Below are 12,923 nucleotides of genomic sequence, written 5' to 3'. Positions count from 1 at the left end.
AAACCAGACCTGGACTAAACCAGGACTAAACCAGGACTGAACCAGGTCTAGGCCAGAACAGCTCCTCCTCGGTGTATTGTGTTTCAGTGGAGTTGGTGTTTTCCCACGATCCTTTGAGTCTCAGCTTTCATTCTTAACAAAACATCAAAAACCTGGAAAACCTCAGGGCCCCAAAAGTCCCTGAGCGTGGACTAAACCAGGACTAAACCAGGACTAAACCAGGACTAAACCAGGACTAAACCAGGACTAAACCAGGACTAAACCAGGACTAAACCAGGGTCAAACCAGTGTCAAACCAGGTCTAAACCAAGTCTAAATCAGGACTGAACCAGGTTTAAGCCAGAACCCAACTATTGACCCTACTTTATAAACATTATACTGTTTTCAATAAAAAATATGTTAACAGTGTCATCATTGTTCTCAGTGTCGGTTCAGTCCTGGTTCAAATCTGGTTTAGTCCTGGTTTAGTCCTGGTTTAGTCCTGGTTTAGTCCTTGTTCAATTCTGGTTTAGTCCTGGTTTAGTTCTGGTTCAGTTCTGGTTCAGTCCTGGTTTGAGTAGGAATAATGATCAAATCATAAAGGCTACAGCTATTCAGATCATAGAAGGTCCTTTGCAAAGTTCTGAAATGTCCATGTGTGTCAGATGCCCTGGTTCTGTCTTTGGATTGTAACCTGTTTTTGGACCTTGTCATGGTCCAATCTTTATTTGCAAACAGCTCCACGCTTTGAACTCTGAACACAAACAAACCGTCTGATTGGCCGAGAGCTCTGACCACATTCTGAATGCCACTCTCTGACTGGCTGCGTGTCGTATCCACACTCCACTGGCTGCTCTCTGATTGGCTGTTGTCTCTAACCATGCTCCAGACCTTGCTCTCTGATTGGCTGTTCCCTCCTGAAGTCCCTCCTCTCTCAGCTCTCTTTTTCTCTCTGGCTCAGGTCTGGCTCAGTGTCGGACGTCCGTCCTCAGCTCAACATCTCTGGACTTTTTGAAAAATATAATTATTTAAATTTTTTGGGATAAAAGTGAAACAAAAGCCATGAACGAGACACAAGAGGAGGGGAGGAGGGACGGGCGAGCTCCCAGACCAGACCAAAGAGACCTGTGAGTGAGAAAGTCCTGCTGTAGTCCTGGTTCAGACCAAGTTTAGCTCTGGTTTCGTCCTGGTTCAGTTCTTCTTTAGTCCTGGTTTATTCATGGTTAAGACCAAGTTCAGTCCTGGTTTAGTCCCGGTTCAGCCCTGGTTTAGTCCTGGTTCAGACCAAGTTTAGCCCTGGTTTAGACCTGGTTCAGTCCTGGTTTAATCCTGGTTTAGTCCTGGTTCAGTCCTGGTTTAGTACTAGTTTATTCCTGGTTCAGACCAAGTTTAGTCCTGGTTTAGTCCTGGTTCAGACCAAGTTTAGTCCTGGTTTAGTCCTGGTTCAATCCTGATTTAATCCTGGTCTAGTCATGGTTTAGTTTTGGTTCAGTCCTGGCTTAATCCTGATTTAGTCCAGGTCTAGTCTTGATCTAGTCCCGGTTTAGTCCTGGTTTAGTCCTGGTTTAGTCATAGTTAAGCCCTGGTTAAGTCCTGAATCAGTCCTGGTTCAGTCCTGGTTCAGTTCTGGTTTAGTCGTGGTTCAGTCCTGGTTAAGTCCAGGTTCAGTTCTGGTTTAGCCCTGGTTCAGTCCTGGTTACGTCCTGGTTTTAGACACCTGAGAGCAGACGTTCACAGCAGCTCTAGCCTCAGTTATGGTTCTGGACTCAGAGTAATTTTTCTGATGGTGAGTCTGCCTCCTGTTTGTGTCAATGGAGATATTATTCCTGTTTGCTGTTCTATGTATGTGTTCTTGGTGTGAGTAGGCTTGCCTCTTCACAGTTCTGACTCAGTCTCAGATGCGTTTACCTCTGGAGGGAGCAGTCTAAACTAAGTCAAGTTTATTAGAATCCTTTTGGCTGTAAACGTCACTCACTTTCATACTCTAGGGCACAAACACTGGAGGCAAGGAGGGGCAAGTGTCTTGCCCATGGACACAACGAGAGTTTGCTCAGCTGCTGTGCGTTCATAGTGAGAATAGAACCAGACACCCAGACACCGAGCAGCCAGTCCCGTCTCTTTCCTGTAATGGGACTACAGAGACAAACCTCCAAATGTGGGGTGGTCCAATCACAGCGGCTCGTTTGTGTCACATGACTCTCAAACACAGAACGCATCTCCTCTTCTGATCTAAACCTGTCACTCCTTCTACCTGATCAATGAGAGTTTGATGTTTCTGTTGATTCCGAACAGATCTGAAGTTCTCAGTTCTCTGGGTTGTTGTGTTAAGCCGTCATGTTTGTTTTGACCCGAACGTAGCTTGCGCTTCTCTGATTGGTTAATCCGCCTGTCAGTCACACCCTCTGGAATCGGGGAGACAGGACACGGCTCCAGACCCACTCGTCTTTGTAAAGTTTTGTCAAAGTGTGTGGTTCTGGCTGGTAACCATTAACCATTGGATTAGAGCAGGCAGGCCCTTAATGAGAAAAGTTTGGACACTCTTGGATTAGAGGTTCAATCCCCACTGCAGTTTGATCTGACGTTGTGTCTTTAGGTCTGTCCTCTTCAATGTGTGACTCCTGTGTTTGTTATAGAGGCCATAGGCACAGTGTGAGTGCCACTCTCTCTCAGTCTGCCCCGGGGCAACAGACCTCAGAGTGGACCTCAGTCTTCTGAACATGTCCTGATACAGTCCTCAGAGGGTTTAGATGGCCCTAACCCTGGTGCTTATATTTGTCCAAAGCTCGGACGTGGAGGGCGGCTGTGAGGAGAGACACCGGGTCAACAGAGCCATCAGCGACCCCCTGCACAACCAGACGAACCAAGACCAGAACCAGACCCAAGATTTGGACCAATATCTGGACCAGAACCAGAGGACAAAACCAGCTCTCATCAGGTCTGAGCCTCCACAGGTCCCTCTGATCTCACTGATGTAAACCTAACCACCAGAGAGACCTTGGTATCAGTTAATATCGAGTACTGACAGATATTTAAAGCTAAAATATCGACATCAGTATCAGAAGTGAAAAGGCTGGCTTGGTGCATCTCCACTAAAGATTTGTTTGTGTTTAGGTCCAAGACATTTGACCCGTCGCTACTCCGAGACGCTTCCTCTGACGCTGACCCAAAGATCCAGAGGAAAAAGTCACACTACAGCCAGGTACTAAACCCCTAACCCAACCATAACAACCAGCCCCACCCAACCACCTAACCCAACCATAACAACCAGCCCCACCCAACCACCTAACCCAACCATAACAACCAGCCCCACCCAACCACCTAACCCAACCATAACAACCAGCCCCACCCAACCACCTAACCCAACCATAACAACCAGCCCCACCCAACCACCTAACCCAACCATAACAACCTAAACTAAAGAGTCAGAGGAAAAAGTCACATTACAACCAGGTACAACCCAACCACAACCACAACCTAACCAGGACCTTTTTGTGTGGAGTTTCCATGTTCTTTCTGTGTCTGTGTGGAGTTTGCATGTTCTCCCCGTGTCTGGCTCTGCTTTCCTGGCCCAGAACTGGCTCAGGTTTTCTGTAATGTCACTGTCCTGTGGTCACTTACTGTGTTATGTGAGTGAGATTTAGGTTCAATCTTGAGCCCAGTCTGTCCCTCACGTGTTTCACCTGTCTCTCATCTGTCCCTCATCTGTAGTTTTACCTGTCCCTCACATGTCTCTCACCTGCCCCTCACCTGTCCCTCACGTGTTTCACCTGTCCCTCATCTGTCCCTCATCTGTAGTTTTACCTGTCCCTCACATGTCTCTCACCTGCCCCTCACCTGTCCCTCACCCGAGCCTCACCTGTCCCTCAGTTTTGTCTCACCTGTCCCTCACATGTCTGTCCCTCATCTGTCCCTCACCTGTAGTTTTACCTGTCCCTCACTTGTCTTTACCTGTCTTCACCTGTCTCTCACCTGTCCCTCACTTGTCTACACCTGTCTCTCACCTGTCCCTCACTTGTCTTCACCAGTCTCTCACCTGTCTCTCACCTGTCCCTCACTTGTCTTCACCAGTCTCTCACCTGTCCCTCACCTGTAGTTTTACCTGTCCCTCTCATGTCTCTCCTGTCTCTCACCTGTATCTCACCTGTCTCTCACCTGTCCCTCACCTGTCTCTCACCTGTAGTTTTACCTGTCCCTCACCTGTCCCTCACCTGTCCCTCACCTGTCTCTCACCTGTCTCTCACCTGTCCCTCACCTGTAGTTTTACCTGTCCCTCTCATGTTTCTCACCTGTCTCTCACCTGTCTCTCACCTGTCCCTCACCTGTCTCTCACCTGTCTCTCACCTGTCCCTCACCTGTCTCTCACCTGTAGTTTTACCTGTCCCTCACCTGTCTCTCACCTGTCTCTCACCTGTCCCTCACCTGTCTCTCACCTGTATCTCACCTGTCTTCACCTGTCTCTCACCTGTCCCTCACTTGTCTTCACTTGTCCCTCACCTGTCTCTCACCTGTCCCTCACCTGTCTCTCACCTGTAGTTTTACCTGTCCCTCACCTGTCCCTCACCTGTCTCTCACCTGTAGTTTTACCTGTCCCTCACCTGTCTCTCACGTGTCCCTCACCTGTCTTCACCTGTGTGTTCGTGTACTTCTTGTGTTTCAGCTCTCAAAGACAAACGGACACTACCATAAAATATTTAAAGAGATCAGCAAAGAGGAGCAGCTGCAGCAGAGTGAGTACTGAGCAAAACTACTGCTACTACACATACAGCCGCTACTACAGATACTGCTACTACTGATACTACTACATATACTAATACTACTAATACTGCAGATACTACTAATACTGATACTACTACAACTTATTACTATTACTACTACTACTACTAATACTAATACTGCAGATATTACTACTACAGATACTATTGCAGATTCTACAACTACTATTACTACTACTACTACTACTACTACTACTACTGCAGATACTACTACTACAGACACTACTACTGATGCTACTACACACACTACTACTACTACTACTGCTACTGCTACTATACCAAAAGGTCTAAAGGTTCAAATTCTATACTAGCCACCCCATACCAGTGTTGTTGAGTTGTGGGGCAAGACACTTTTCCTGACTTGCCTCCCATGTACTGCAGAAAATGAGTAACACGTGATATTTTAAATGTTTTTGTTTTTTATTAATTGTATTTGTTTGAGTAACCTGTCTGTACAAGGCACATGACACAACACAAAGAGAATATAAAAAGAGACATGGGCCACAGTGGCTCAGTTGGTGTTTGTTGTTGAGTGTTTGTCCACTGATGTGAAGGTTGGTGGTTCGAATCCCGCTGCCGACATGTACATCATTGTCATAGCAGTCATATCCGATGACCCTCCGGTTGGCGGTGAGATTCCAGCTCCCACAGATGAAAGCTGTTGTTGTGTCCATGGGCCAGACCCACCTCGCCCACAGTGTTTGTGTACACAGCCTGACCATAACTGTTCTGTCTTTTAATCTATATTTGCTTTAATCTATACTTGTTTTTAAATGTATTTTTAATCATTTTACATTGTTACAATTTGTATTGTGTATGTATGTATGTACGGCGACCTTGAGAGCCTTGAAAGGCGCCTAACAAATAAAATGTATTATTATTATTATTATTGGTGTGTGAATGTGTGTATGAATGAAGAGGAGAGTGGTTCAAGGCGCTTTGCATCTTTAAGCTATACAAAAATGACCATTCATCATATACATCTGCATATATGGGTATCGTATATGTTGGAGCTCAAAAGGAGCAGGTAAAAGTTTAGAAAATATATAGAGTCCTAAATAAACATATTCAAATGTACAAGAACAGTGTTGTGTTGATGGTCACATTTCTACTTTACTCATGTGTTTACTGTACTGTGCAGGTCATTTTATTTTCTTGTATATTTTCTTTTCTTCTGTTATATTTACATTTTATATTTGTCCAAGTCACATTAATATATTTCCTACATATAACCTTGTATATTTCCTGTATATAACCTTGTATATGTACCTTATATATATTTGCTCAGGTTACACGTGTGCTCTGCAGAAGGACATCTTGTACCAGGGCCGTATGTTTGTGTCTGAACACTGGATCTGCTTCCACTCCAAAGTCTTCGGCAAAGATACAAAGGTACAGACTAACTGACATCACTAACTGTACTAACTATGCTAACCATGCTAACAACAACAACCTAATCAGAGACACTAAGATACAGATGTACACTGTATTAGCTGTATATGCTCTGACCTGAACAAAAATGACCAAATGCAGCTTGTATTTGTACAGTTTATATGAGTTTTGTCCTTTGTTTTCTTTAAACGGTTCAGCAGAAAAGGTCAAGTTTGTTCTTGTAAAACTGAATGTCCAGTGATGAGACAGAGAAGCGTCTTTTATGAACACTTTTTTGAAAACTCAAGTCTGAGTCCAGTTTAGTTCTCAAAATAGTGATTCAGGTTTGACTGGAGTCCAAATCACTCAGGTCCTCTTTATGTAATCAACTGTATCTACCGGGCTAACTCGAACAAACTGAACTTACCACAACCAGCTAAGAATAGATGTGTCCCTGTTCTTATGTCTGTGATGTGGACTTTCCATCTCCTCTGACCTCTGATCTCTGTCCTCTCCTGTTTCTCTGATGTAATCGCTTTAATTCATTCCTGAATAATTTAACTCCACATGGCTGGGTTAGTCCTGGTTTAGACCAGGGTTAGTCCTGGTTTAGATCCTGTTTGGACTGGCTAATTCCTGGTGTAATCTGTGTTTAGTCCTGGTGTTTATGTATAAAACATTCTAGGGCAGCTCAAGAGGGACACGCTTGTATCATATCTTCCATATTTTGTTGAATATTTTAGCTGAATATTTTGTTGAATATTTAAGATTAATACTTTGTTGAATATTTTTGTTGAATATTTTGTTGGATATTTAAGATGAATACTTTGTTGAATATTTTACTTGAATATTTAGTTGAATATTTTACTTGAATATTTTAGTTGAACATTTTTGTTGAATATTTTGTTGAATATTTTTGTTAGATATTATAGATGAATATTTTAGTTCAATGTTTTGTTGAAAATTTTGTTGGATATTTTGTTGAATATTTTAGCTCAATATTTTGTTGAATATTTATGATTAATACTTTGTTGAATATTTTTGTTGAATATTTTGTTGGATATTTAAGCTGAATACTTTGTTGAATATTTTGTTGAATATTTTGTTGAATATTTTACTTGAATATTTTAGTTGAACATTTTTGTTGAATATTTTGTTGAATATTTTTGTTAGATATTTTAGATGAATATTTTAGTTGAATATTTAGTTGAATATTTTAGCTGAATATTTAGATGAATATTTTGTTGAATATTTAGTTGGATATTTATTTGTGTTGATTTGCTGTGTCCTGTGTGGTGCAGATCGTGATCCCTGTGGTGTCCATCACAAACATAAAGAAAACTAAGACGGCTCTGCTGCTGCCCAACGCGCTGGTCATCGCTACAGCTAACGACCGGGTACAGATATACTACAGAAATATTTTTATATTTCTACAGACTGTTGATACTTTGCAGCTGATGTCACCACTATTCCCTGGGGGTGTGATGTTAACTGGAGGCACTGCTCTGTCTAAAGCTCTGCTACTCAAGTTAGTCTTTAATCTGAGCTTTGTTTTAACACAATCTGACCAGAAAGACCTGATTTATCTGAACTACAACAGATGAGCTGATATGTGTTGTTAAATCAAACTCCTTAACAGGACCGTGAACACTCAAACTGACCAGAGGCTCCTCAAAATGTGCTTTTTAAATCACTTTGGGGTTTTTTCTTTCAGACACTTAACACTTATCGGGCAGTGTTTGCTAATGTGTGCATTGTGTTACCATGGTAACTGCTGAATATTCCACCCCAGACTTATACTAAAATGGCTGCTGTTTGTCATGTTTTTCTTGCAGTATGTTTTCGTGTCGTTTCTGTCCAGAGACAACACTTACAAGTACCTCATGTCCGTCTGTCTGCATCTCGAGGTGAGGGACTCCACCACGCAACCAGGAGCTCACCGGTTCAACTCCCAGACTCAGTCCTGGTTCAGTCCCGGTTTAGTCCTGGTTTATTCCTTGTTTAGTCCTGCTTTAGTCCTGCTTTAGTCCTACTTTAGTCCTGGTTTATTCCTTGTTTAGTCCTGCTTTAGTCCTACTTTAGTACTGGTTTATTCCTTGTTTAGTCCTACTTTAGTCCTGGTTTATTCCTTGTTTAGTCCTGCTTTAGTCCTACTTTAGTCCTGGTTTATTCCTTGTTTAGTCCTGCTTTAGTCCTACTTTAGTCCTGGTTTATTCCTCGTTTAGTCCTGCTTTAGTCCTACTTTAGTCCAGGTTGAGTCCTGTTTTAGTCCTGTTCAGTCCTGATTTAGTCCTGGTCTAGTCCTGATTTAGTCCTGGTCTAGTCCTGGTCTAGTCCTGGTCTAGTCCTGGTCTAGTCCTGGTCTAGTCCTGGTCTAGTCCTGGTCAAGTCCTGGTTCAGTCCTGGTCTCTGTGCAGGAGAAGAGTCCTTGCAGTAGTCCGATTCCCTCGTCTGTGGACAGTAGTTTCCGGAGTCAGCGCTCGCCTCAGTCTCCACGATTCCCTCTGGTCAGTTCATGTTTGATTCGACTCTCCTCCTCATGAAGCATTTATTATTTTCATATTTTGTCATTTTGGATATTTATTTCTTCTGTGTTGTTTTCAGGCTTTTTCTGGAGAGTTTGTGGAGCAGAGGAGGGAGGATTTGGAGGAGAGCAGCAGTTCAGACTCACAGACCCCAGACTATGACAAAATCAATGGTACAAACACAACACAGACAGAAAGACTCTTAGGAACTTATGCAATCAAATATTATCATGATGTTTGAGCCTCTGAAGTTGTATTTGGAGTGATTCATGTTTGAGTAATGTTTAATCTCTCATTTCCAAGTCACCATTCTGTCGATCTACCCCCATTTTCACCTCTGCGACGCACACGCCCATTGTGACGTACGCCCTTCCTTCTCCAGTTTTATTTTCTGAATCAGTGATACTTGTAGGATTCGCCAGCATCTCGTTGTCATTTTGGTACAAAAGAAAAAAAAAAGTGCAGTTGTGATGTGTAACTACCCATAGGGGGCGCTGACAACATGCGGTGCTTTGTTGTGATGACGTTTACAGCGATGTCAGCTCCATTGGACACCGCAGTTTTCTAACGTGGGAGTCAGCAGACTTGTTTCTTTTATTAAGTTGTTTTAGATGAATATTGTGATTTAACATGTGTAAATCATAACATAATGATCCACAAGTGTCAGAGATGAGAACCATAGAGACACAAGCACAACAGAACTGATTTAAAGTCCTTTGACAATACTCATGTCTTTGTTGATAAATGGCTCCACTTTATGAACTGACCTCTGACCTCCAGCTCAGGTTAAGCTAGGTTCTTCAGTGTTCTGATCCCTGATTCTCCTCAGAGTTCCCGGTCCCTGAGTTCCTCTTGACTCGACCTGAGAATCCTCCTCCTCCAAAAGTCTGTGAGCCTCAGAAGAATCAAGCTCCAACTCAGAACATCTCAGAGAACAAGCACCGAGGTGAGAACTAAACCAGGACTAAGCGAGGACTAAACATGGAGTAAACCAGGACTAAACCAGGACTAAACCAGGACTAAACCAGGACTAAACCAGGGCTAAACCAGGACTAGACCAGGACTAGACCAGGACTGCACCAGGACTGAACCAGGACTAAATCAGGACTAAACCAGGACTAAACCAGGTGTTTTTGTTCTTGTTCAGTTTCAGAGCTGGTGTTGGACAGTCGGAGTCTGAAGTCGGTCTCTCTCAGCACTCTGCTCTGTGTTTACCTGCTGCTGTCAGTCAAACATATTTATCTCTATTATAATTATTAAATGTACAAATATCTGCATTAAAAGTTTTAATAAACGTTTCTCTGTTTCTATCTCTGTTTCTCTGATTCTGATTCTGTTTCTCTGTTCTTCTGTTTCTGCAGAGTGTGCGTGCTGCTGCTGTCCTCCTGTTATCTCGCCTTTAAGATCGTGTCTCTGGAGCAGAAACTCTCCACTCTGGGACCAATGCCCGACTTTACAGAGCACCAGTGAGTCTGGGAGGGCATCTGACACAATACAAACAGGAGGATGGGAGGACATGATGTAAACTTACCTGTTGTTTCAGTGACATCCTCAGAGCCACAGAGCGAAACTCAGACCTGTTCTCAGAACTCATCACCATCAACCTCCTCAAACTGGAGAAGGTCAGTCCTGGATTAGTCCTGGTTCAGTTCTGGTTTAGTCCTGGTTTAGTCCTGGGTTAGTCCTGTTCAGTCCTGGTTTATTCCTGTTCAATCCTGGTTTATTCCTGTTCAGTTCTGGTTTAGTCCTGGTTTAGTCCTGGTTTAGTCCTGGTTTAGTCCTGGTTTAGTCCTGGGTTAGTCCTGTTCAGCCCTGGTTTAGTCCTGGTTTAGTCCTGGTTTAGTCCTGTTCAGTCCTGGTTTATTCCTGTTCAGTCCTGGTTTATTCCTGTTCAGTTCTGGTTTAGTCCTGGTTTAGTCCTGGTTTAGTCCTGTTTAGTCCTGGTTTAGTCCTGGTTTAGTCCTGTTCAGTCCTGGTTTAGTCCTGGTTTAGTCCTGTTTAGTCCTGGTTTAGTCCTGGTTTAGTCCTGTTCAGTCCTGGTTTAGTCCCGGTTTAGTCCTGGTTTAGTCCTGTCCAGTCCTGGTTTTGTCCTGGTTTAGTCCTGGGTTAGTCCTGTTCAGCCCTGGTTTAGTCCTGGTTTAGTCCTGGTTTAGTCCTGGTTTAGTCCTGGTTTAGTCCTGGTTCAGTCCTGGTTTAGTCCTGGTTTAGTCCTGGTTTAGTCCTGTTCAGTCCTGGTTTATTCCTGTTCAGTCCTGGTTTATTCCTGTTCAGTCCTGGTTTAGTCCTAGTTTAGTCCTAGTTTAGTCCTGGTTTAGTCCTGTTCAGTCCTGGTTTAGTCCTAGTTTAGTCCTGGTTTAGTCCTGTTCAGTCCTGGTTTCGTCCTGGTTTAGTCCTGGTTTAGTCCTAAACCCTGTGTCTCTTTGTCTCAGGTGCAGAGGAACCTCCAGAGGCTGTTGGATGAGGCCTCCTGAGCTTGGGACACCTCCCCTTTAATATGAGACACCTCCCCTTTAATTGATACTCTGCAGCTGATGTCATCAACGTTCTCTGGGAGTGTGAAGCTATCTGTAGGCACTGCTCTGTCTGTATTAGTGTTTAATCTGAGCTTTATTTTAACACAATCTGACCATAAAGACCTGACTTACCTGAACTACAACTGGTGAGGTGATCTGTGCTGTTAAACAAGTCCCTCTCATGATGTCGTGATGTCACTGCAAAGTATCAGTATGAGACTCCTCCCCTTTAAAATGAGACACCTCCCCTTTAATTAGAACCAAGCCCCTTTAATATGAACCACACCCTTTTAATATGAACTATGCGACTTTAATATGAACCATGCCCCTTTTATAAGAAGGGTGCCCCTTAATATGAACCACACCCCTTTAATATGAACCACGCCTCTTTAATATGAACCATGCCCCTTTAATATGAGTCCCCTTTAAGAGTGGAGCAGCTCAAACTAGGACCACATTAAGGTACAGTTTCAGGACAAATTGAAACTAAACTCAGGGTCTGAAATTTCAGACAGGACGTGATTGAAGAGGAGCTGCTGCCCCCTGGTGGACACTACGCTCAGCACATCTGGACTTCTTTAATCCTGGCTCTTTTGGCTCTTTCACATATGTTTTGATGTTTTTGTGGATGTGCAGCTGGTGCAGGGGGGTACTGTGTGTGTTTCAGGGTGAATGTGCAGAACAGTGTTACTTTGAATGTTGATTCTGTGGCGTCAGAGTCTGTCCTGAGTCTTCCTCATTTTAAAGCCTCTAAGTATTTCACTTCAAATGAGTCATTTTGTAAATACAGAAAAATAAATTTATGTATTTATTTTGTTTAAAAAAGTGTTTTTATGATGATTCAATAAATGTCTTTGTGTTTTATTTATTTATTTATATTTTTATTTGACAGGGACAATGCAATCTGACATAGTTACAACATGAACATTGCAGCTGATGTGATGCATATAGAGTTTATAGCGAGAGCTAATTCTCAACTCCCGTCCCTGGTTGGGCTTCTCCACAATCCACCAATATGCAAAATATATTAAAACACCTGCCCCTTAAAATAGATACATCAGTGCCCAAAAATACAATAGTTTGTATTGTGACATTGAGTTTGAGCTTATTTATTTAGGAAAAATGTGTGTTTCTGCATTTGACCCATCCTTCAGTGTCTCTGGGTTAAACCTGCATTTGACCTGTCCTAAAGGACCAAACCAGATCTGAGCCAGGATCCTGGTCAGGACCTCTCTGGACCCTCGAATCTGGTTACGATTCTGGTCAGGACCTCTCTGGACCCTCAAATCTGGTTATAGTCCTGGACAGGACCTAGCTGGAGAAGGACTGTACATGTTTTGGGCTGATGGAGGAAACACACCCAGACACAGGGAGAACATGCAAACTCCACAGAATGGCTCCACAGGTGTCTCAGGAGGAACACCTGGTCTCATTGGCTCGTCTCATTGGTCACATGCACTTCCTGTGTTACACCTCCTATTTAAACCCAGGGGCAGGTTACATTATAAATGAGCTCCGCTGTACTTCACTGTACACGAAGTACAGTCGTGACATCATCATGCACAAGCCCCCTACCCACGATGCACTGGCTGTGGCTGTGTTTCCATGGTGACGGTAAACATGGCGTCCGAGACAGAGCGGCTCCAGTGAGTAATAAAACCCAAGCTAGTCCTATAGTGTTCACTGTCACAGATCTGATCAAATGTGCGTGTGTGTGTGTGTGTCTGTGGGGGGGGGCGCACGTGCATGTGTGTAATTGGTGG

General features: G+C 43.4%; 1 protein-coding gene and 2 long non-coding RNA genes across 6 annotated transcripts; 2 read left to right on the top strand and 1 right to left on the bottom strand.

Moving 5' to 3' along the window:
* The first annotated feature begins 946 nt into the window (after positions 1–946).
* LOC117376688 (GRAM domain-containing protein 2B) lies at positions 947–12,027 on the top strand. Its single transcript, XM_033973211.2, has 14 exons — positions 947–1,106; positions 2,762–2,914; positions 3,091–3,178; positions 4,637–4,706; positions 6,040–6,143; positions 7,424–7,519; positions 7,958–8,029; positions 8,540–8,629; positions 8,727–8,820; positions 9,477–9,593; positions 9,795–9,870; positions 10,009–10,113; positions 10,191–10,269; positions 11,077–12,027. Exons 1-14 carry the CDS (start codon positions 1,042–1,044, stop codon positions 11,116–11,118), a joined length of 1,251 nt encoding a protein of 416 aa, XP_033829102.2. The 5' UTR covers positions 947–1,041; the 3' UTR covers positions 11,119–12,027.
* On the bottom strand, positions 3,723–4,555 carry LOC129456494 (uncharacterized). Of its 4 annotated transcripts, none has more exons than XR_008648792.1 (3): positions 4,519–4,555; positions 4,166–4,231; positions 3,723–3,768 (listed from the first exon to the last, which is right to left on the bottom strand). It is a non-coding gene; the product is annotated as an uncharacterized LOC129456494 (long non-coding RNA). The 4 variants fall into 4 exon arrangements; XR_008648794.1 differs by lacking the exon at positions 3,723–3,768 and adding an exon at positions 3,781–3,835; XR_008648795.1 differs by lacking the exon at positions 3,723–3,768 and adding an exon at positions 3,783–3,813.
* Positions 4,051–4,543, top strand: LOC129456495 (uncharacterized). Its single transcript, XR_008648796.1, has 3 exons — positions 4,051–4,071; positions 4,160–4,236; positions 4,513–4,543. It is a non-coding gene; the product is annotated as an uncharacterized LOC129456495 (long non-coding RNA).
* Positions 12,028–12,923: the final 896 nt, after the last annotated feature.

This window comes from Periophthalmus magnuspinnatus, chromosome 9, assembly GCF_009829125.3.
Source record: "Periophthalmus magnuspinnatus isolate fPerMag1 chromosome 9, fPerMag1.2.pri, whole genome shotgun sequence".
NCBI lineage: Eukaryota > Metazoa > Chordata > Actinopteri > Gobiiformes > Gobiidae > Periophthalmus > Periophthalmus magnuspinnatus.
Note: the sequence above shows the minus strand (reverse complement) of the source record. Positions and strands in the feature narration are given on the sequence as shown.

What these genes read in the sequence shown, in the direction of transcription:
- LOC117376688 (XM_033973211.2), top strand. Translation starts at nt 1,042, where the DNA reads ATGAACGAGACACAAGAGGAGGGGAGGAGGGACGGGCGAGCTCCCAGA. An exon ending in AGAGGAGCAGCTGCAGCAGA is followed by an intron (nt 4,707 to 6,039) that starts GTGAGTACTGAG and finishes ATATTTGCTCAG; the next exon opens with GTTACACGTGTGCTCTGCAG. An exon ending in CCCGACTTTACAGAGCACCA is followed by an intron (nt 10,114 to 10,190) that starts GTGAGTCTGGGA and finishes CTGTTGTTTCAG; the next exon opens with TGACATCCTCAGAGCCACAG.